The sequence below is a fragment of the Leopardus geoffroyi genome, chromosome C1, assembly GCF_018350155.1.
Source record: "Leopardus geoffroyi isolate Oge1 chromosome C1, O.geoffroyi_Oge1_pat1.0, whole genome shotgun sequence".
Classification (NCBI taxonomy): domain Eukaryota; kingdom Metazoa; phylum Chordata; class Mammalia; order Carnivora; family Felidae; genus Leopardus; species Leopardus geoffroyi.
In genome coordinates, this window is record NC_059328.1 from 58,825,193 (window position 1) to 58,851,279 (window position 26,087).

The window sequence follows — 26,087 nt, forward strand, 5'->3', positions numbered from 1 at the left end:
TTCATTTTTAATTCATTTACTTTTCCACATTATTGTCCCACCTTTGGTACGTATTCCCCTCCAAAGTACAAGGGATAAGAGATGATGTCCTTCTTAAGGGTCTAGAGAGACCAAGAAAGATCCTCCAGTCTTTGGTCTCCTCTGTAATGCACCTGCCTGCACACGGGACACTGGTGAACATTCTTCTGTGACAGGGGACTCTGGGTACCTGAGCTAGAGGATCCTATTGCTCTGCTCACTTTCTTAGAAATTCACTATATGCCAAAAAGTGAACTGATGTAGGCAGAAATCTACATTTTGTAACTTAGTCTAAAATATCCGACACGTTAGATTCCCCTCCTTCTGCAGTGCATTAAACCTGGGGTGATGCTCAGGGCCATTTGTGAAAGTAAGATCTGTAGGCTCTGAAAGGCTCAGAGGAGAGTCAGAGTGACTTGGGGAGGCCCGCTCAGGTGTGCTTTTGAGTTTTTCAGTCTTTGAAATGTGTTACGTTGCATGCTTTGCTCCTGGAGGGCACTTTATATCCCTGTGTGGCTCAGCATAGTAACAGGCAGACAGAGCAGCCAAACACAAATGGGTTGAGTGAGTGAGTGGAAGATTGAGTGAACGATAACTACAACTAATGGGGAAACTGTGGTCCAGTGATAAGAGCACCTGACAGGAAGCAGAAAAGTGATACCAAATATTAACCTATCAAAGCACTGGAGCTGTGCTGGCTGATAGTTCTCTGTTCAGCTTCCTTAGATGTCAAAAGGAGGTGTCAGAATTTGCTTCTCTTGAATGCTCTCAGCTTTGGGAAGGGAAGTATTTTTTCTACTCTATCAGCCTCTGACTCCACAGCAGGGTTGCTGAAGGGGCCCTGGAGAAAGCATGCTAGATCCCAAGTTCACACTATTCAGACCTTGTGGCCAAAGGCTGTTCTGCTCCTCACACCATCCTGCTAACCACAGCTGCTCTCCTCCCTGCCAGCCTGGAAGGTCACCTCTGGGACTGCCCATCCTCTACCTAAGGCCATTCCATAGACATATGAATCAACACAGACAAGGTTTTCCCTTCACATTACCTTATAAACTTAACATGACTGTAAGAAGTGTTGCACTCAATGAGACTAATATAATACTTTTCAATTACTAATTTAATATTCCATCCAATTTAATACTTTTTCCAATGATGGCACCAAGGAACCTTCACTGGGAAGGGATTAGAAGCATTCTGAGTGACATGTATGCACAAAAGTTTGGATACCATCATCTCTAATTTCAGTCCCTAATTGTAGTTAACAACTATTTGCTGAAACATGTACTGTATATCTAGCATTGTGGTAAGCTCTGTAAGGCTTAATTTCTTTTTCAATTAAAACCCCTTCTTGGATATCCTCACATTTTTTTATTCATCTCATTTGTACTGCAGTCATTAAAATAAATTTAAACCATGTTTGTATGTCTACTATGTGTCTATATTACAGTCTTCACTGTCTTGGAGGCTAGGGGAAGGAGAGGAAATGGGAGGGTATGGGACACTAAGATTAAAAAGATGTGGTCTCACTCAATGAGTGGGGGAGCCAGAAACAAGTGCAGCTGACTATCATACAGCTCAAACAATGAGAGGTAATCACAGAGGCATAAATAAATTATCATGGATGCACAAAGGGGGTAGTTGTTAATTTCGAATCGGGCATCAGTTAAGAATTCTTAAATAGGTATAATTACAATGCACCTTAATGAGAGAGTAGGACTTTCTCAATTAAGAAGAACATTCAAGCAAAGAAAACAGTAGGAACAGAATTGTGAATGTGCATAAGGTGTTTGGGGAAAGAATTTCCCAAAGGCTGGTATCTTATTGTCAGGTAACACTGGAATGGTACAGTTTTTAATATGTGAAACATTCAGGGTTTGCACGATGGGCACTGGGAAAACACCAGGCATTTCTGAGGACACCATTACTATCTCCACTCTCCAAAGGAGAGAACTGAGGCTTAGAAAGAGAAGAAACTCATTTCTAGGCCAAGCGTAGAGCTAAAGTTTAACACCAAAGTCCAAATGTTATACCTAGTCTTCTTTTTCTTTTTGAGATATAAATAGCACATACTATTATATTAGTTTCGGGTGTACAACATAATGATTTGATATATACATATTGTGAAATGATCACCACAGTAAATCCAGTTAACATCCACCATCCATGTATAGTTACAAGTTTTTTTTTTCTTGTGATGAGAATTTTTGAGATCTACTGTCTTAGCAAATTTCAAAGAGGCAATACAGTATTATTAACTGTAGTCACCATGCTGTCCGTGACATCCACACAACTTTCTTATTTGACAACTGCAAGTTTGTATCCACCTAATCTTAGCCTTAGCTTTTTATCTACAAAATTTGGATAATAACAATTCTTCCCTCCCTACTTGAACAGTAAATTATAAAAGAATTCTATAAGTGTTGATTGTTTAGATATTAATTTATCACGTTTACAACTAATGTTACTCCTGAAGGTGGTATAAATGTATTTTTGCAAAGGGAAGTAGAGTTATTTAATGTTAATACTGGCTATAAATGATGAAGTTTCTACTGTGATTTGTACATGTATTATTTCCTTTCACTTACTGGTGAAATAGGTATCATTAGGATCAATTTATAAATCAGTAAACAGAGGCAGAAAAAGATTTAAAAACTTCCCACTCATACAGCTAGTAAGTCAAGAACCAGGTTGCAAATCTATGTCTTTAAATCCCCCAGACTCTTCCACAAGGCTACCCCACGCGGCCTTCCCACTGATGATGTTAAAACCTCTCAGGTAATAATGTTGCTCTTCAGAGAGCAATGAATGATACCAACAATTTCAACACTTCCAACAAGGATGTTAGTATCTGATTCTGTGTCTTAGAAGAGATGTAACTATATCTAACCCTGTTAAGGATCATGTTGTATAAATAAGTCGTATGTTTTCTTTAGGCTTACTTTAACTGGAAAACATGACCTATTTTGCCCCACCCAGTGAAATGAAAAAAAATGTCTTTCTTCAAGAGTAATTGCACTATTGATTAAAAAAACAAAAACAAAAACAAAAACAAAAACAAAACAAAAAAAAGCCCCTCACTATTTATGTAATGGTATTGGTTCCTTACAGTTATTTGAAATTTTAAAAGCTTCCTTAAACATTTACTGAATCATTTGTTTCTATATTTTAAAGTACATTTCTCTTGTTCATAAAATTTAAAAAATAGGGTGGGTAATGTATAAAAATTTGATAAATATTATTCATATTTGGTTTATTCTCCTACAAGATATGCTTTATGCATAGTTAAAAGTGATCTGAGTTTGACCAAATTCACATTCTTGGTGGCCTTTTATATTCAATGATGGCAATCAGATACCCCAGCTAATAAAGTCATTGATATTAATGGCCACCAGCTATTCTGATTTAATTGCTGGAAAATAATTGCTGTAGCTCTTTTTGATAACATTTTTGCTGTTTTTTTGAGAAGAGTTTTCCAAAAAAGTTGTAAACTGGTAAGATGAACATAGAGACCTTGAAGGTTAGATTTGAGATTAGATCCAACAACAATTCAGTTAGTGTCACATGAGGCAGAATATAAACCACATATAAAGGGTTTTAAAGCAGGGAACTAAGTTCAACATTTAAATTCAGCCATCTTTACACACCATTTCAAATACTGTGGCCATTTTTACAACTGGTTTTATGTATAAAACCATAGAATCATGGGTTGGAAGAAGTCTTCCAAAAGATATTTGCAGTTCCTGCTTTTACAGCAAACTCCCTTGTGGTTTCTTAGTATTTATTTGCCTGAGCATTTGCAGTCACAGAAAACTCATTACTTTCTAAGATAGGCCTTTCCACCTTAGGCACCATCGACTTTGCTTCTTTTTACATGGGATCAAAATTTTTCTCTCTGTAGCTTCTCCCCATATACCTTAGTTCCAGCCTATAGGACATACCATCATATTTCATGTGGTACTCCTTGAAGCATTTGAGAGAATCGCACCATTATCCTTGGAGGAAGCCAGAGATGAGGAGAAACTTGCCAAGACAAATATTTGAAAGAATAGTAATCAAAACATTTATAGTGTTTAACTTTGAGTGGTAGAATATAAGGAATTTTTCTTTGGTTTTTGTCTTCTTCATTGCTTGAATTTTACACATGAATACATATTCTAATTAGAATGAAAAGAAAAAGTAAAGCCATTTACATTTTGGGAAAAACATTAAAGTCCTAAATGTAATGGATATGAATTGGTACTTCACTTTGAAGAATCAGAGAATCTTAAATCTGGAATCTGTGTGTGATAAACCTCAGTCTCCTCCGGACCTAGACCTACATCCTAGGGATTCATTAAAGATGCATCAGTGACTAAATAAATGCAGAAATTATTCATTTAATCAGTGATCAAATCTATCAAAATCCAACACAAACAGTCTGATTCTCATATCTTTCTTGGAGATGTAGTCATCACCAGAGCAGTCATGGTACTTAACAACCAAGTTGTCATTGTTCTCAATCTAAGTACTAAGAGGAAAAAGAACACCTGCATCCTAATTTAAACTGATTTAATGTCTTTTTTAATTCTGTGTGTTCCTCAATGTATCACATTTCCAAAAAGTCTCTAGTAGTTCTGTTTTCTGCTGATTTTATAGCTAGAGAAAAACAAAGGACATTAAGGCACCCAGAAGTAAATTACTGTTCTGTTTGAACCATGGTAAATCTCTGAGAATTTTGTACATTAAATAATATGGTGATAATGATGATGGAGCATGGCATGCATACTGTGAAAATTAATAAGGGGAAGCCTCACTAAAATGGAGTAGAGGGAGGCCAGAAGGGAGAACTCTCAGCCCATACCACTCAAGGTCAAGAATTGTCCATTAGGGACCCCAACTGAAGAGAGGTCAACAGGAAAGAATCAACAGTCACAGGTCCCAACAGGAAGAGACGTACTTTGCGTCTCCTACAAAAATCTGACTACCCCAGCAATTCAGAGAATGAAGAACCATCACCACCCTGAACTCTTGCCTTTCTCTAATGGACTTTTCTTCAAAGAAACCCCTCCTAACTTTTCCTCCTTTTCCATAAAATAACATTCCTCTCCTTTGTTAGACTAGCCTATGGTTTTGCCATCCCTTGCTTGCCCTGAATTGCAAATCTCTGCTATTCCCAAATAAACCCATTTTTTGCTGGTAAATAGCTGACCGTTTCATTTTTAAGGTCAATGATACCAAGTGGTTTGCATATGTTACCTCTTCTAAGATTTACAGCTACCCTATAAACTAGAAATTATTATCCCCATAGTCCTTTATAGATCAGGAAATTGAGGGAGCAGGAATGTGTTATACTAGTCTCTATTAGATAGTGGTAGAAAGCATTGACTAATTTGACCAGATCCTATTTATTGCTTTTCAGACAAGAAATGCCATACTGAAATTCACCTATTTGCTTATATGCCTTATTATTTATTTTTCCCAGATTTCACTTGACAAAGTTGTTATAGGGACTTTTCAAAATACCTCTTCTCGGTTCCTCAAAAAAAATAAATAAACAGAACTCCCATGTAATCCAGCAATTCCATTTCTGGGTTTATATCTGAAGGAAACAAAGTCACTATCACAAAGTGATAGGATTTGCATGGCCATGTTCATGGCAGCATTATTTACAAACCATTTAAGTGTTGTTTCCATATATATAATGGAAGAGTTTATTCATACCTAAAAGCAGGAAATCTTGCCACTTGCGACAACATGGATGAACCTTGCAAACATTATGCTAAGTGAAATAGATAAATGAATACAGACATCAGGATGTCTCTTGCCACTTTACCAATATGGTTATGGACTCCTGAAGCAATCAATATTGCTACTGTGGCTACTGGTATCACTACTAATACAACACTAATAACAATACCTCCTACATACATATTGTACCCATAACTCTTCTAGAATATTTACATATTTAATCCTCATGGCTACCCTATAAAGTAAGTGCAAAAATCCATATTCTTCATATACAAAAATCTTAAAGAGTTGAGGAATTATTTTCAAGGTCCACAGCTTTTAAGCCAAAGTTTGATCCCAGGTCTGACTCCAAAACACATATTTTCACATCCTTAATGATAACCTGACCATGACACTTTTCCCCAAAAAAAGATATTGCTTATCTACCTGGCATCTCAGTTGCTTCTTTCCTTTCTCCAAGAATATCCCTCCCTCCCTTCCAAATGGTTGCGTTGGGCAGTTGAAAAAGAGCCCCTAAGTTTGAGAGGACCATTCTTCATCCAGTGAATGGAGAATGGTGTTTCCCATTAAGGAATGTCAAGTAACATGTATAATCATTCATTGTTATTTTAATTTTTTTCTGAACATGTTCTCATATTAAAACTTAGTCCCATAAAATTAGGTCCATAAATTACTACATTATTTTTTTAAATTATGTTATTATTATTAACAAACCATTATGAAAATCTTCAGACTCCATTTCTCATGCAAATTACATAGAAGCCAGCAGACAAATGGAAATTTGCCTTTCAAACATTTGCCCTAAGCATTGACTCATTTGATTTGGCTTAATTAACTGCTGATTAGTAAAAAAAAAAAAAAAAAAATAAGTAAAGATTTACATGTAATTGGGTTGAGCCCATTCTGAATAAATGTTAATTGATCCCTGAGATACCTGAGAATTGTTGACTCCTGTAATTATATTGAAATAGTAGAGATAATATGCAAAATTAGACCAAAGCTAAACTCTAAGATGTATCGATTTTTCATGTTATACAGCTATTGGTGGCTTGTCATTTGAATCCATTTCCTGATAACAGAATTCAAGTTTTGGAGATGCCAAGATGTTATTCCCTTGAACAATATGTTCCTCACTGTTCTTACCAGTCTGATAAGTTCTGTGGAAAACAGAGCAGCTAGTTGAAAAGAGAATACTGGTGAATGAATAAAATGTCAGATATACATAACCGATTCTACCTGCTAGCAACAAGGAAAGAAAGACTCAAAAACAGGGAACAGTTTTTCTGTTTCTTAAAGATAAAATATTCTCCATTCTAGAACTGAACTGTATTTTGCAAGAAGTTTGAGCAAATTTCAAAATTAAGCAGGGGAGACAATAGACAGAAGGGTTTTCCTGCTGTCAAAGGCCTGTTCTCCCTCTCTTCCATCTTGAATTTTACATTTTCTCCCAGGAGTCCCTCTGTAATTAGAAAGCAAAAGTACTTAACTGCTTTTCAGTTCTCAGTAAACCTGCTCCTGAGTTAAGCAGGAGAGGAAGTGTGAAATGAAAAGCAACAACAGCACCAACAACAAAAAACAAAGGGGCTGAAAAGAGATGTACAGTTAGTAACCTGAATCGTGATAAACTCAGCATCCTGCAAACCCCTAGACCTGGGCAGGAAGTGGCAATGCGGCCTTTCTGTGCAACCATGTATGGCTGGGCTGCTGACACCCACTCCTCTGCAGAAGCAATTCTGTATCCAACAAGGAAGGGTCAGAATATTTACAGTAGTGTGTGAACGCCCAGGTGGGGCATATAGACTTTCAAATGTTTGCTAAGAATCTTGTGAGCTGATTCTAATCGGCCCTGTTGGAAAAGCTGCCTGTCCACTGCTGCCCAAAATTGTTTGTGGCTGTTTGAAAATGTCCAGGCATCATGACAGTCAAAATCTTTCTCTCACAGGGCCTTAGTGGAGCCCTCAAAGGTAAACTTGAAGCTTTGGAAAATAATCACGGTAGTAATTCTTTGCTCAGAATATGTTTGCCAAATGTATTCTAACCTGAAAGCAGGTAAGAACCCCAGCTTCACTTCTCACTAACTCTGTGGACTTGGTGGAGTGATTCACCCTTCCTGAGCCCAGTCTTTTCATCTGCTGAGTGGTGATAAGAACACCTACCGTGTGGTATTGGCATGAGCATCTGGTATCATATGCAAAGTACAGTAGCTCATAAAATGACATCTGCCACTATTGTTATTATCACCATTATTGTTAGTATTCATGTTTACTTAAAATCATTCTCTTTCCTTTCCTAATTTGATTCCTAGAAGAATCTATCAGAAGCCCGTTTTTAAAAAGGTGTGTTCAAAATGAGTGAATAACTCCAGAAATAATTCCAGATATAGGATCTAGAAAACAGGATATCTAAAAAAAAAAAAGAGGCAAAAGGATCAATGGCAGAGAAACCCAGGATTCTAAAGGGGGTAAAGACTACCAGATAGGTTACAATGAGATACCACCTCACACATGTCAGAATGACTAAAATCAACAACACAAGAAGCGTTAGGGAGGATGTGGAGAAAAGGAACCCTTATGCACTGTCGGTAGGAATGCAAACTAATGCAGCCATTGTGGAAAACAGTATGAACAATCCTCAAAAAATTAAAAATAGAATTACCCCACGATCCAGTAATTCCACTACTAGGTATGTACCCAAAGAATACAGAACGCTACTTCAAACAGATATACACATCTTTATGTTTATTGCAACATTATTTACAAAAACCTAATTATGGGAGCAGCCCAAGTGGCCATGTATATATGTATATATATGTATACATATACATATACACAATGGAATATTATTCAGCCATAAAAAAGAATGAAATCTTGCCATTTACCACATCATGGATATTGCTAGAGGGTATTATGCTAAGTGAAATAAGTCGGTCAGAGAAAGACAAATGCCATATGATTTCATTCATATGTGAAATTTAAGAAACAAAACAAATTAAGACAACAACAAAGGAGAAAAAAGAGAGAGACAAACCAAGAAACAGACTCTTAACTATAGAGAATAAACTGACGGTTATCAGACGGGAGGTAGGCGAGGGGATGGGTGAAATAGGTGATGGGGATTAAGAGTACACTTATGATGATGAGCACTGAATGATGTGTAGAATTGTTGAATCATTATATTGTACACCAGAAACTAAGATAATACTGTATGTTAACTATCTTGGAATTAAAACAAAACACTTAACAAAAATTTTTAAAAAGGAAATACACATTTGAGATGTAAGGGATATCACATACATAGACACACACAGACACAGACTGATAAGCCCAAGTGTATGAAAATCTACATGACTTAATCTTTGTGATATCTCATGAGCCAAAAATAAAGAAGTAAATAAGATATCTAACAACACAAACTAGGATTTGGCAGTTTGGATGAAGAGCAAGGTGAAAGCAAGCAGAAAACCTTAATAAAAGGAAGACTTGGCCCCTGTATTCAAGGAACTCGTGATTTGGTTGAGAAAAGAGAACAATCTTAAAGGAGAGGGAGAACAGGAACCTAAAAATCCTTTTTAGAGAAAAAAGGAACAGAAACATTGTATGGGCCTTCCTACCTATGTCTCCTAGAGGTTTCCTATGAGCTATTTTTCAAGATTCAGAAGAAAAAAACTTGCGTGTGTTTAGCTGACAAAATTAGCTGCACGCATTCCATAGAAAAAGGAGAATCATGTTTTTCAGTTAGAAGATACCACATAGATAGACCAACTCTGATCGTACAGATGAGGCAACTAAACTTAAAAGAAGCCATATGTTTTTCTCAAACACACACCCCCTATGTGGGACCAGAGCTAGTCTTCTAATATCACTTGTGTGTTCTGGTGAATGCCCAATACTAAATTAGCAAGATGGTACTAAAGTTGCTTGAGATGAGAATATCATAATTAATTTTCAATGTTCCATCAATGAATGGGGATAATAAAGTAATATTAACCATCAACTACTTGTATAGTGCTTTCAAAAGTGTCCTTATCTTATTTAATCCTACTAATGTTGTGCTGATGAGAAAATTCAATTCAGAGACGTTTACTGAATTGTCAAGGGCAAATAACCAGTGAATAGCAAATCAGATAATTAGGCTTAAGTGTCCTGACTCCTTTCTTAATGTTGGAATTTTTCTTTTTCATTATGACTTAAAATTTTTTGTAGAGCATTTTGGTGAAATGATTTTGTTTAAAATATACTTTCAAATATTTTAAATTACATATCTAATATCTTCGCAGTGGTCAATATTAATACAATTAGCAAATTAGTTATTTCAGTTTTCAATGAAAATCCTGCTGAAGGGAGAGTAACAGGAATATTCAAAATTACCATGGTGAAGACAAAATCTGGGATAAGGATAAGGCCATGCATATCTAATTAGGGCTACACAACCTTTAAGGCAGTGATTCCTCTTCAAAGCTTGTCAATGAATCAATATTACTTCTCCAAAATTTTGAACTAAACATTGATTTTGTCACAACAATTCTTGAAAATTCTAGGCAAAAAAAAAAGTTTCAATAGTCAAGGATTGTTGAAAATAAATATAAATAGCTTTTCCTCTAAAAATGGCTTTCAAAGGATCTTCTAAGGGAGAAGATTCCAAACCACCGATTCATGAAAATCCACTTGCAATTTTATACACATCTCATACTGCTATCCAATTCATGTACACACATCCAGAATGGAGGCTGGTTTGGTATGAAAGAGTGGCTTCCAACAGACAAATACTTTAGTGTTTTAAGATCTCATTTCCATCTTCCTCAATAAGGCTAGAAAAATGCAAAGATAAATGTCATTAGTTGCTCCAGACTTTTCCCTGTGGAGAAATACAAGCTATAAACATCAATAGAGCATTTTACTAATAGCTTAAAGTGTTGGCTTAAAGCATCATTAATTTTACATTTGTAACAAGATCTGTGAGTGTATGCCTTGCATTTTCACTGAAAAGATTCAATCATTAAGGTCATCCTTGCTGCTTTGGTTCTAAGTTGCAAGGCAAAGGTGTAGTACATGCAGAAGTGTAAATATGTATGCATCCACACACACATGTAACGTAATAACATAAAGTTACATAATAGAAAATAACAGAAAGGTATATTCTAACCATTTAGCTCATTTGTGTATAGCATATTGTACTTTTCAGGTGGAGTAAATCCTTTTATTGACTTTTAAATAGCTTCATTTTAAATCTTTCTGGCTGGGTCAGCACAAAGGAAAACAGAAGCAAGATCTTTGTTGTAAGGCAAATGCATCACTGAATGAATTACTCGTAATTAAAAAAATAATAATAATCCCTTTACTTTCAACCTGGTTTTGGTGAGTAGTCTATGCTGCCCCTCTTCTGGTCAGGATTGTGTTCTTTTCTTTTACCGATGTGATGGCAATATTTTAAAATGATTGCAGCTCCTCTTTTAGTAATTCTATCCCTGATTATGTTGTTTCACTATTACGGGCATATAATGAGATGTCAGGCAATTTTGGCATTCACAGGGAAGTAATTATACTGACTTAGCTCCAGTTTTAGATTTTAGCTTTCTAACCAAACATGGAAAGTCATGAGGTTCCTTGAATCATAAAGACTCTCTCACAGTGAGAATTCCTAACCTGTGTCCATAAATTTCTAAGATGTCCACAGACAGAATTCAGGAGGGCTGTACAGTCTCCGACACAATGTAAAAATTCTCTGTGCTTTTTGTGAGGAGGGGATCCATTCCTTTCATCTTATTATCAGAGGGGCCTCTGATCCCAAAGTGGTTAAAAGCCAGTGTTCTATCAGCTATGTTCTATTTAAATCTTATTTTTAAAGGCTCCAATCGGTGGTAATGGTTTCAGAATTCTGTTCCTCCAAAGTTCTTTTCGAAATAAAATTGAAAAAATCTTATATATTATATTCAAAGCCTTCTTTCCAATATTGTGTAAGAATATTAGACATAAACAGTGATTATCCACAGACCTCCCTTACTTGGCCTCAGAAATTTCCAGTAGACTAGTGAGTACTCTTGTTCTAATTTTTTTTTTTTTTTGCTCAGATTTGGACTTTAAGATTTTCAACCTCCCATTCCATACAAACCAAAGGGTTAAGTGTTAGTCATAGAGAGTATGACCTGAACTTTGTCTTCAAAATGTGTGGTAATAGCTCTATGATTGGGGTACTACAGACTGGCATGAACTCAGAAAAAACACAGGCCAACAAAGAGACATTTGCCCAGAGTTGGACTGCTTTTTGATAAAAATAATTTTTCAGATTAAATAAAGCTGCTACGGCTCTGTACACAGACCAAATATGCAAAAATCCCATAAAAGACAGAGTTTGGTAAATTAGTTCTTCCTTACCAAGGCAAGTGTCTGGAAGTGTGAACTTAAGAGGAATTATCACAGACTTTCAAAGGTCTTGGGAGAAATGGACTCATTCTCTTTAGATAGCCCTTTGAGAGACATATAACCCCAGGGCCTCTTATCAAGAGCAAAATAAGGATTGGAGGCATCAATAGAAAGATGATACTTTCTAAGAAATTGTACCTCCTTATTTGTGAATAGGTTTATGCGATTATGGAAGTGGATCAGGGCCCATGGTGATCCAGGCATTGTTGTAGTGGTAGCACCACATTTTTGTGCAGTCAGACACAAACTGGCATTCTAGTGCCTGTCACTTTGGGAAATGCCCGAACAATGCCTTTCAGATCCAAGATCCCACAGATGGCCTTGTCCTGCAAACCCTCAGATCCATAGCCATGTGTCTCAATGGTCATGGCCCTTGCCCTAAAGCAGAGGTTCTCATCTGGGAGCAATTAGTATATTTGGCAATATCTGATTTCTGATTGTCACAGCTAGAAAAGTATTACTAGTATCTAGTGGGTAGAGGGCAGGGATACTGCTAAACACCCTGCAATGCACAAGACAGCCCCCAAAACAAAGAATTATTTGGTCCAATGTGCTGAGAGGCTGAGGTGGAGAAATCCTGTTATAAGCTCATGCCACTTTTGCCCATTCTGAGAGGAAGTTATAGACTTATGCTCTATTTAGACCTATACTACTCATGGGGCCACTAGAATTTAGTTAGTTTGAATGCTTTGGAAATTGCAATTTGGGGCAAAATGCCCTCCCCTTCCCAACTAACATCAACTCCTTTCTCCAAGACACAGGTTAAATGTCATCTCCTACAGGAAATGATTTCCTATTTTAGCATCACCTCCCTCTTATGCTTACTCTAATAGCAGCTCTGATCAAATTATTTCCTATTTCTCTACTATATTATAAACTCATTGATAGCTGATTTTTCAGAAAAAAATCCTTGTGTCTTAACACCTACCAGAATTCTTGGCACATAACTGGTACAACAACAAACATGTGTTGAAGGAAGGAATAAGCCCAGAGGACTGGCTTGGATTCTGAGTACCCAACCTCCAAACTGGGTTTATTCAAAACTGTTATGGTGAACACAACAACCTCCAAGGATATCTAAGGATGTCTGACCCCATGTCTGACTGGGCAATGACTCATTTTATGGCATGAGGTTCTACATTTTGATGGTTTAATTTCTGGTGGTTAATTCCTTGATTAACAGAAGGTAACAGAGTAAAGACTATAGAGACCATAAGACCTGGTTGCAAGCCTAGGACCCCCTGGGAGAAATCATGGACAGAGCTCTCCCTAAATACCTTTCCTAAGAGGAAGGAAGGCAAATCTGATGCGCTACTTTTATGAGTTTGGCTTAACAGCCTATATTCCACAGAACATCTCCCTTCACTCAAGAAGGATGAGGTGATTGACCTGAATTAGCACATAGCACAGGGGGAGCCCAACATTTGTTTCTACCAATAATCAGCTGACACCAATACCCAGGTACAAATCTATCAAAGGGTCTGACTACAAAGACAATTCTTTGGTTGGCTATGTGTAGATTACACTAGAATACACACAAAAAGGGGATGAACTAAATTGAGAACAATTTATAAATATGCTTTTGTATTAAAGACAAAAAATCTGGGATTATAACATGAATGGATATCATATTGAAAGTGGGAAAAGAGCACCTCAGATCTACAGTAAATCAATGATACTCTGTACTGTACATGATTATGGAATATAAAACAAAATGGTATAATCATCCAGTTAGCATAATGCTGTTGCATATTACATTGTGCTTTTATTTGACAAAGCACATCAAATAGGATTTCAGAAAAACACTTAGCACAATTATAAATAAAATATTCCTGACATGAGTTGGCATCAGGAAAAAAAGACAGGAACATTTCAGAATATTCAACTTTATTTTTCATTGACAAACACAACATAAAAAACATACATTTATTAAATACACAGACTATGACTTGAATGCCATCAAAACTTTGATGTAGTTTTCATAGTCTCTTTTACTCTCCACAATACTGAATACCAGCCTTTAAAATATACTGGAAGATATGTTTAACTATACTTAGGTATCTCCAAAAAAACTTTACACAGAGATGACAAAAGTATATGTTCCCACTTAACCAAGTGTGTAGGGATAGGATGCTGAGTAGGACAGATGGAGAAACATATGCTTTCTATACTGAGCTTCCCATTATGATTAAAAGTGCCAATGATTTCAGTTCTTACTTAAATATACCACATAAGTAGTACTTACACTCATTTATTGTAAACAGATGAAGATAATCAGTGTCTATTTTTAATTTGTTTGTGTAAAGAAATGTTCAACTTTATCTGTACATGAACATTTGGTAAAAGAGGGAGAAAATAAAATATTTCATATATTTATATGAATAAATATGTATAAATATATTTCATATATATATATATATATATATATATATATATATATATATACATGAAAGGAAGAGAATTTAGCTGTCAGTGATGACTTAAGTGAACTGCACACCTGCTCTCACAGAAAAGAACACTGGCCGTCTTTGCTTTGTCTCACTGACACTCAACTGTATGAAGATAAATGCAGTCCCTTCCTTTCTTTGATTGTGAGGAATGGACTAAAAGAATGAAGGATTTTAACAAGTTGGAAATGTATGTTTCCTCCATGTCTTTCCTTACGTTCTCTACCCCACCTCCATCCTTCCCTACTCCACATAAGTACCTTTTCAGTAGTCAAAAGAACACTGGAGTATAAGTCATGTGCATTTTTCTCTGCCTAACATTGCAGCTTTTATTTCTACACAAACTGAAAACATATCAAGAAACTATTTTTAAATAACTATTAAAGTTTGGTGATTGGCTGCCTTTTGTCTAGATATCTGATTCACTTTAATTAAAAGGCCAACATACTTTGTTTCTAAAGCAATTGACAAAGGAATTTAAGAGCTGCACTTACGAAAATAACTTTAGAGGTGGAATCATCTCCCAAATGTTCAAAAAGCTTGAAAAATCTGATTTTGTTCCTCATGATGATCTCTTTCCTTCCTACCTTTACTCCCATAATAACATTTTTCCATCAAAACAGACTTAGTAAAAAAGAAACTCAGATCCATTTCATGTATTAGGGCAGAAGCATACTAAAAGTACACACCTGTTCTCTGTCCTCTTAAAAACAATCCCAGTTTTACCAACAGTAAATATCTGTTACATTCCTTCTGCTGAGAAAATGAATAAACTGGAGGCAAGGCTTAGGGTGACAGTCTCATTCTTAATGAAAAAAATATATAATCCAGTAAATATTTGGGTTGTTGAGAATATGCAACTGATTGATTTAAAACTTCTGAAAATCAAATAATTTTCATTCTCAATGAAGAAAATGAGAGACATATAAATGAATATGGTTTGTATCTGATTGAATTGTTTTTCTAGAGAATCAAAATATACTCAGCTTATGGTATCATAATGTAATGGTTTACAATTCACCTTGTATGAATTATAAACCTTTAAACAGAATCTTTGTTTAAGGAATTATAAAATAGAGAATATATAAAGTAAAAATGCTGTTTTCTTTCATTCCTTAAAAGAGTAGAGAACAGAGACAGTGAGAAAGGACGTGTTAAGTAGTGTGGAGTGAAGATATCTTTCCATCTGACTTTAAAATGAATTGTTGATCTCCTTGTGAGACAAAAATTCTTTGATTCTAGACTTGTTCAAGTCTTTCAGAGATAGGCATAGTCTCAGTTTTCTCTTTTTTCACTTTGAGAGTAAGGCCACCCTGCACTATTCTTTTTACTTTCTTCAGTTTTATTCAAGGTGGACTCAATCCAAAAGAGGCATTCAGGGAGGACATGTGAAAGGTTTTACTTGATCACTGTAGATACGAATTCCTTGTAACATTGAAACTGAAACTTTTTGGGTAGGAGTAATTCAGCTGAATATGAACTTTCTCATGAAATTAGTATCCATGTAAATGACAATATAATGGAGTTTTAATTTTACAATTTCCCCTAATTCTCTGTTTCATGCTTCAGTAATCACTGCCCATTCGTTAGAATAGAATACTGAGCTGATACAGTTTTTAACAAATGTGCATGTGAGCTTTAGGCTGATTCTCAAAGTTTGTAAATTGGATCTATCAAAACCTATGTTAGGAAACATCACAGCTATGTACCACCTCTTATGAGAATTTTATTGCAACTCAGAAAACAGTCCTCTGGACGTAGCCACAGTATTAAAGAGTCTTCATTTTTTAAAATGATATAATCTCATTCATTGAACAATTCTGCACTTTTATTTAAACCTCAATTTTAGCAGACTTTGAGAAATATGCAAGCACAAAACCAGCAAGAAACAGCATCACTGCATATTTGGCATGATTGATCATCTAAACGTTTCACATGGGTAAATCGTAGAAATTTTAGTTTTTCCACATTAAACTTTTATATGTTCGTACGAATAATTACTCTGTAGTCTTTCTGTGTCACTCATCTTCTGGTATCCTGTTTATCTCAAGAAAAGCTTTCAAGGTTAAAGGATTAAAAAATAAACAGGCAATATATATGCCTACAATTTCAAAGATCAAAATGTTTCTACTTTCTGTCTCTGGTTTAATCCCAATCCCAATCTGGTTTATTAAGTGATTGTTGACATGGGGAGATTGAAAGTTAATCACAAATTAGGAGTCAAAAACAACAAAAATATAAAAAGTATCAATAAATAAAAGGTCTAATTCACTTGAAAATCTATTATTAGAATATTGCCACAGATTGACCACCTTTTAAAAATAGTGATTTGTCAGAGTTTCTAGTCAGTCCATTACTCAACATCAGCATGGCCCCGGGGTCTCTTTCAGCTAACTTTTACATGAGCTTACTCAATTCTATTCTATAACGTGGTCAAGAGATCTTTTATGCAATAAAGAAGTGTTAAGTAGAAATATATGTTCACTTTTTGATTCATAGCCATTTAAATCTGTCACAATTAAACACAGTTACTTAGAATATCTGGAGATACAGCATTATGTAAATTTCATAAATATTAACACATTTTGTTTCCTCCATTTAAATAGTTTTAAGATATCCACCACACTAATTTTATCTGAAAAGTAAAATGTTCTTACCGGATAGCATGCCATCATTTTCTTCTACAACACAGCATACTGTATAAACTCATCGTTTAGAAAATCAGCACTGCTTTGTAAAATCTACAATAGACAATTTTACATATATTTCTACATTGCACTCAGTCACTTCTTCCCATGTGGTTTCCTAGACCTCTATTATTTTTAACCAATATCGTCAAGTTAGGAATTGTCACAATTTATGCACACATTTTCTTTTCCTGCTCAGATATATATATAGATGAATTAAGTATATGAGAATGAATTTAAAGGTCAATAAACTTAAATTTGGAAACAAAGGTTTTTCTACAGTGACTTTAGATGCCTGCTTCCTAACCACATCTAGGGCCTTTGCACAACATCTCTGAAATCTAATCTCAACTACCATCCAAAGGCTGAAATCATTTGGGACTTACATTTCTTATCTGGTTTTCTCTGGATGAACAAATGGTTGCCTAGATAACAAAAACACACCATTTATGTAATTTTTCCTTCTCTACTTCCTTTTCAACATTGTTCAAAAGCTGCTATTTGTCCACTCCTACCATGTATCGCTGGGAAGATATTTATTTTGTCATTAAGGATAAGTTTGAGGCTGTTTTGTCTTTATGTATTTCTGTGCTTTGAAGAAAAGTGATACTTCTTTGACAGTAATCTCCATTACCATTTGGAAGTATCGGTCTCTTAAATTATTAACACAAATAAAGCACTTTGTTGTACAGCAATATGATACTACACATTTGAAGATAAATTCATATTTCTGTAATTAAATAGGCAGAGATCATTCACTTTATCAGTTTTATGGACTGTAATGGCATGAAGCACTTCAATCATATGGTAGGTGCCTCACTGATATGCACTGAGTTTTGGCAGACATTAATTCATTCACTGAATACATTCTGAACGCTTTCTATGTTTCAAGTGTTGGACTAGGTGCTGGAAGGAATAACCCAATGACACTCATACCAGTTAAATTCATTCTGTGTGTGTGTGCGTGTGTGTGTGTGTGTGTGTGTGTGTGTGTGTGTGTATCTGATTATAACCCAGGACCAGAGGACCATTCAAGAGGTAAAGCTTCTTTACTTTAAGGTCATTTAAGTGCACTTTTTTTTTTCTTGAAAAAGGAGGTAGTTTTGTCTAATTCTTCATGAGGTGACCTGTGGGAAACCCAATTCTATAGCACAGAGAGATTTTACAATGGGGCTTTAGTATTAGGTTATTTATCATCATTTTTTCTAAAACATAGGCAGTACAACCGCCATGAATTACATAGGCACTCTCAGCAGATCTTGTTTCTCACTCAGCTTAACACTTTGCTTTAAATTGATTATTCCTGATTGACCTGGGATGGTTTACATATTAACCTAATGCATATATTGTACCTGTTGAAATCAATTCTTCCTCAAATGCCTACTAAACACAGGGGAAAAAGTAGTACTATAAAGAAGTATAAAATAAATCTTAATTTTTTTTTTAACTAGGAATACAATAAGGTAAGCTGTAAATTAAGATCTTCATGAGAAAATGTTAATGAGTTTGCAAAATGAATGCTCCAAAGAAAACAAAGAGCATTTTGTGCGGGTTCAAATTAAAAGATTATTGTGTTTGTTGGGGAGATTCTTTTTTTTTTAAGTGCAACTCTCAAAACTTAACATAATGATCTACTTGTGCCCAAAATATATCAACCTTAGCCATCAAGGTTTGTACACATGTAGACTATAAGAAAAATATATTAATAATAAATATTTAGATAAAGAGGGAACAGAGAAAGTGCTGTGAGGGGTCAACCTTATTAATTTTCTTATTCTATAAATAGGCCAAATTCTTTATGGAACCTTCAAAATATTTATCGGTCTTAGAATCAGAGTTAGTATTTAGATATTCCAAAAGACTAGAGAATACTTTTGGTGGAAAAATCAAGGAAGATAATTAAGCACAGTACCTATATTTAGTTCTCCAATCAGTTCTTAAATAGCATTTTGAAAAACCACTACATTGACTCTCAAGATCAGATTCATGAATCTTATCCAGGCTTGTAGGAATTAAAAATGTATTAAAAAAGAAGAACATTTAGTATTTGGATAGTCACAAATCCCACCATATTTGAAATAAATGGAATTGGCTGTCATTTAGATAATGAGTAAACCTAATTACCAATACAACCAAAACTTAAACTTTATACGTTCAGCAGATAATTTATAGATTGAGCAATATTTACATCAGTACCACCAAATATTGTATACATTATATGTTTTTATCCTAATGCAACTTTTTAAAAAAATATACGGGGAAAAGAGTGACATGGAGAGAAAGAAAGAGAATACAGAAGACCAAGGTCTTTGAACAATAGCAAATCTTTGCCTATCTTTGATGATCTATGCATTCAATCCCCCAAGTACTCAGTATACTGGAATATTAACTTTTCCTATCCCATCCCCACCACAGACCAAGATCATTTATAAAAAATGTGTTCATCTCATAAATAATCACATATTCAGCTACAAATGGCAGAGACCCAAAAACATTAGACTGTCACTAATATATTTTCCTTTGTTTGTATTTCAATACTTTTGGCACACAGGGGATTATCTATGCTTCTGAGACCATACCCTTATATCAAAATTCTCCTTCAATGCATAAATGGTGGCATGCCAGAGATGCCTAAATTCACAGTAAGGTTTAGGGCTATTTGTTGCCAAAAGCTGTGAACATGCAAGTTGATTACGTGTTCTCTTTCATGCTCCTGTCTGTATTATTTCATTGGATAATGAGATAGGCTGCCCTTTCTGTCCATCATTAGAGCAGCTGGAGACAGCATTTGCTACCTGGCAAAACTTTCGAAGAAGGATCTTTCTTAGCAGCAGATAAACCCAGGGATCCAAGATCTGGTTCAGTGAAGCCAGGCGAACAGCTATTAAGAAGAAGTTGCATTCTTTCAGCTTTTCAGTGTGTGTCTTGCAGTGCTCAACAGATGTCTGATTGAAGATCATTTTCAACATCATTATCTAAGAAAGAGGGACAAATAATTGTTCCAAAGATTAACAAAGTCACATGTATCTCCTCTGCACAATACTTTGCACATAGCTTACATCAAATTGGTTGTTGGACTGAAATGATTAATTCAGGAAAAATTTATATTCACAGGACACAGCCCTGAATGAATACAAGACATTCCTACAGATTTTCCCTCATTTTTGGCATTTGACCTAATGCAGCCTTTTAAAAAGTACATGTTCTCAGGATCTTGGTCCTTGGTATTTAAGAAGCTTGAAATCTCAAAAACACATCTCAAAATTAGCCAAAGTCATCTGTCTTGATGCAGAAAGTACCAATGGGTACTTTGACACCCTAACGAAAGCGAACACTTCAACAAACCAAAAACAAATTTACTCTTAAACTTCAGTAGTCCTAACTGAAGCAAATTACAGAAAAAAAAGTAGAAGCAAGAAAAGAGGAAATAATACTTATTCTTAGCATTTTCCGAATCCATACAATTTGCCAGGACTCCATCAAGTTCTTTATATGCATTTAATAAAAAATTAAGAGAGATAGCATTACAGTTTCCTTTTTACAGTTGCTGCCAAGGTTTAATGATGTAAAATGGCTGAGCCAGACTTCAACGAGGTTTCCTAATACCACTTGACCTATAGGGCTTTGTTTTTTTTATCTCTCCCTTCTCACCATATACACACACTGGAATGTAAACTTCCGGAGGGCAGGATTTGGGACTATTGTTTTCCCCACTAATATATTGCCAGTACCTAAACCAATACTTAATAAACAGTGCTCAATAAATATTTGTGAATAAATAGGTAATATGACATATATATAAATATAATATTATATGACATATATCATATAAATATATTTATATATGAATGAATAGATATTTGTGATTTCCACAGAAGAGAAAAGAATGAAGGTTCATATACCTCTGAAAAGATATTCAAGCTCATTAATAATCAGAAAAGTGCAAATTATGAGAAAATAAGAACCATTTTACACCCACTAGTTTGACAAAAATGAAAAAATGAGACTTTCCCAAATGTTAGTATAGATGTGGAGAAATGAGGACACTTTTACACACCATTATCTGCAAAAGTGAACTGGAACACCCACTGTGGAAAATAAAGGCACTGAAGAGGATGAGACAAATGAAAGATTTGAAGAATCTTGTTTCTTGAAGAAACAAGCACTATTTCCTCTGCTACCTGCAAGCAATCCTACTCCTAGGGATATACCATCCTGAATTCCTGCCCCGGGAGTTGTGCATAGGACTGTTCATTACAGTGTTATTCACAACAGCAAAAAACAAACAAACAAACGAACAAACAAAACACAGAAACAACCCAAACACAGGTTCACATTAGCAGACAAAGAAAGGTGCTGACTTTATAACTGGCTCCTAAATTCATCTTTCTAATTGTGCTGCACGACTCTTAAGCACTTGAAATGTGGCCAGGACAAACTGAGATGTTGGAATATGTAATGATTTTATAATGAAATGATAACATTTTGATATACTGTGTCAAATAAGATGTATTATTAAGATCAACATTACTTTTTTTTTTTTACTTTTTAAAAATGTCACTACTAGAAAATTTAAAATTATATATGAGGCTTTCATTTGTCGCTCACAGTCCATTCTATTGGACCCAAGGTTTCTTGTGAAGCCCACACTTATTTGGATGTCTGTCCTTAGGTCATATATCTCAAATTGAGGTCAACATCTCTGAACATCTAAAACACTCTGGACCACAAACCCACAATCCCAGCAATGGCACTTGCTCCCTTATACAGTCATGTCAATTTTCTTCAAATCTTTCCTTTGTCTCGTCCTCTTCAGTGCCTTTTGCTCTTGTTCCAATCTCATCCTACTTCAGCTCCTTCTGTCATCTGAACTATGGTAACAATAGACACCCAGATGGTGCATACAAATGTCAGCATATGACAGATTCATCATCTTAACTAAATTCTAGCTCCGATCAAACCCGCACCAGCTATAAAAACTTCAACATGGTCTAATTGGACAAATTTGACCCACAGATTCTTAAACCAATCACTGGCAAAAGAGACAGAAACTTCCAGGTTTTGTTTAGGACAAATTCATCCCCTGGGGCTTAAATCATGGTCCTTGACCACATTACCACCTAATACCTGAGCAAATTATGGTGATATAAGCAAATAAGAACAGGGGAATGGGTAGACAACCCACAGATAGTCATATATTCTTACTTTGTAACTTCTTTCAAAGCAATTGTTTCCAAGGGATTTATACAATAAAAGCAAAGACAGATGTATAAATAAGTCAATATTTAGCGAAGCATTATCTATATTAGTAAGAAACTAAACACATAAATTTCTAACATCAGGAGTAAAGTTTAATAAAATATTGCTTATTTGTATACTAGTATATGTAAGAATTAGGTGAAAACAGAATATAAAGTAGATTATGTATATAAAGCTATATTGTTATTAGAATTAAATTCTGTGAAATACATAGACTTGTGGAAGGCAATGGAATTATTACTATTAAGCAATAATTTACCATTAAATAATTATTAAATTATTTTAAAAGTTGTATGTACATAAAAACATTTCAAACAATTTATGAAATTCTTTGAAAGGAAGTTGATGATAACTGCCTTCATTAATAAGCACAAATTATTATAACCAGTTTTTTTTTTTAAATAAGTAAATCTATGTCAATGTCTTCTGATGCTGGCTCATAGTCTTGTGAACTGAACACTACCTCTCACTGCATACACAGATGGCCCCCAAAGATATCTATGTCCCAGTTCCTAGAACCTGCAAATATGTTTTCACACATGACAAAAGGACTTTGCAGATGTGATTCATGATAAGGGTCTTGAGATGGGGAGATTCTCCGGGATTACCTGGGTGTGTTCAGTGTAATCACACGGTCCTTAAAATCTGAGAATTTTACCCAGCTGTGGGGAGAGGGAAATGTGTGTACAGAGAATTGTCAGTGAGATACAACATTGCCAGTTTTGAACATAGAGGAAGGGAGCCATGAGGTGAGTTAAGGAATGGGGATGGCTTCTAGAAACTGAAAAAGGTAAGGACATAATTCTCCGAGCTCCTTCAGAGCTTCTAGAAAGGAATGGAGCCCAATGGACACCTTGAGAGTAACCCAGTAAGACTCATGTCAGAGTTCTAACATACAGAATTGTAAGAGAAGTCGGTCTTGTTTTAAGCCCCTAAGTTTATATTAATTTGTTAGAGTACTGCAGTAGAAAACTAATACACCCACAGAGTGAACTCTCAAAAGAGGTGGAGAAGGGATGGGGAGGAAGTTGCTTGAAAATGATTTACTGTCTCTGATAGATAAAACATCTCAGCAAGCTTGTTTACTTTGTTCACTTTTATTAGGAAACTTTTTTTTAACATAAAGTAAAAGTAAACTTCATCCTAACTCTTATTTAAATTACCTCAATTTCTAAGTCTGTAACATGTAAAAATGAATCCTTGTTATTCTATCAGTTAGATTTCAATGTGTTTGATTAAAAGGGATAAAATTTTATTTTCAATTAGGTTGCTTTTAAGAAAAACATACATCTATTATTTCTTTTTTCTCCCTTTATAAAATACTGGAAAGGTTATATCTAGCTCTTTTAACCCCTCACCTCATCCAATAATTAAATATATTTGACCACCTACCATCTTTCAGGAAGTTCTCTGGGCCTGATCTAGAATGATCTAAAAACTCACTTCAATTACATTTTCATTTTCTCAAATATAAAATAAAATAGAAATTGTCCAACTTCTTATAATCAGGAAAATTTACAGAATTACTAATTAAAGTGAGATTTCAGTCATTTTACACAGCCCTCCTTGATTATTTTAAGTTTTTACGGGGCTTAAAAATATAAATTATTATTAGACTATTATAGGTTTCATATGCCTTACATTGGTTAGTCCCCTGTAATTTCCCATAATTTACTACGGACAATTCAGTGATTATGAAATTATGAAACCAAGCTCTGTAAGCAATAGCCGGCGCATGGGGAGAGACACTCCAGCTTTTCCCAGAAATCATGAGATGTGCAATATGACAATAACTACAATTAGGGACAGAAAGCATGATACTGTCATTTCCAAATGGCAGCAGGGATGGAAGTAGGACTCCCAAATCCATCTTATTTTGAACACAAATGCAAATTAGCATCCATCTGTTGATTTCCCTGTATTTCAGGAGATAAACAGTGATTACAATTTTTGCAAATATTTTTCAGACACTCAGACTTTGGAAGAAAACCTTTGGCATGAATATGCAGATTTCTAGTAGAATTCATTTTTCCTATTAGTCCAATTCAATTCCTTACAAGGAAAAAGGGACAAATAAAAACCAGGGTGCTCAGACAGCACAGAGTCTACTTTTTTGGCAAATGCATGGATAATCTGCAAGATTGCTCTGTCTGAACAGCCTCTTGTAATGATCTGGTCAAGGGAGCGGTTAAGACTAATTCTGGGGCCCTGAGAGCAGCTTTTCTGCCAGCATCTTCCCCAGGCTCCACGTGACCCTCCCAGACCTCTTGCATCTCCCCGTTTATCAGCAGGAATAGAGAGCTCTTTTTGTGCCCGCGATAACCAGAAACCAACTATATCAGCATCCCCTAATTTCTCCATCCCTGCCTAGGGTCAAGGGCAACTGCTTTGCTCCATCTAAACAAAAAAAGTCTCTTTCCCAGTGATAATGACCTTTTCAATGTGTAAAGCACTAACCAAGGAGACGGTTTTTAATATGCTGCATTTGGATTTTGTTTTATTGAAGCAGGATTTATAACTACACGTTTAAAAATCTTTGGTACTTCACTGCTTGATTCAAAAATGCCTTGGGTTATAGGTCATAAATATCTATTGAAGATGATAAATGAGTAAACCCAGAAAAATTAACTTGTAGGGGAGGGAATAAAATTGTGTGAGAGAACTTTCCTCACAGCCAATTTTTATCTATGATGTTTTGTTTTCCACAATCCTTTGTTGTTAGGCTATGGAGGATAACCTGCTCTACTGGAAATTCCCTCTATCGTTTAATAAATGTACTACGTTATAATACAGTGAAACCTGTCTGGGCCCTTTAAATCACTTAATTACATAATTTGAAGGATTATCATGGGAAGAAGCTTCACTGGAGACTTAAGAAATAATTGCAGACTTTCCAGTCTGGTTACAACTCTGTTCTCCAGTTGCCAAATCACCTCAGCATTCTAGACTCTACTGTTTCAGAAGCTTCTCCTGCCTTATCTAATCTGAAAACTGAAAACAAACAGCTCATAAATGTTTAAAAAGTTACTAGAAGTCATGTTATTGCATCTTTACCATTATGTAATTTTATAAAATTCTTCAAAATAATGACAAATGAAGAATCAGAAGAAATAAATTCTACTGCTGGCCTGGCCACCGTGTGTGGTTTTAGGCAAGCCATTTACTCTCTATGCTTTAATAAACTCACTAGGAAACCAAAGGGCTGGCCTGGAAGGCATCTTCCATATACCTCCATGGTTAAGTTTTTTCTTAGCAGTTCTGCGGCAGAGCTGGAACATGAATAAGGAGTTAATGTGAAGAAGAAAAGAAGCCAAAAGGTAAAATATGTAAACAAAAGATAAAATTACTCTTCAGGAAAACCCCAAATGTGTCTTTTGGAAAACAGCGGAGAGAGGAAAATTACAAAGTTAGAAAATGGACAACTGAATAGTACAAGGAACTAGATTCATAAAGCTTTAGGGGAAGATTTTTTTAGAAGTAACTGACTTTGTCAAACACTGACCAAGAGTTAGAGACCCGCCATGAATCTG

General features: G+C 35.3%; 1 protein-coding gene across 8 annotated transcripts in view; it reads right to left on the minus strand.

The window, feature by feature from the left end:
* The window catches only part of PTGER3 (prostaglandin E receptor 3), a 175,941-nt gene that overhangs the window by 123,302 nt on the left and 26,552 nt on the right, over nt 1-26,087 (minus strand). For 7 of the 8 annotated variants that reach the window (XM_045477834.1, XM_045477839.1, XM_045477836.1 and 4 more), the window contains exon 2: nt 20,094-20,273. In XM_045477834.1, coding sequence (XP_045333790.1) covers nt 20,094-20,273 — 180 coding nt within the window. Of the gene's footprint in view, nt 1-14,600; nt 14,858-20,074; nt 20,274-26,087 lie in introns of those variants that run through there. The other variant, XM_045477841.1, reaches the window with a different exon arrangement.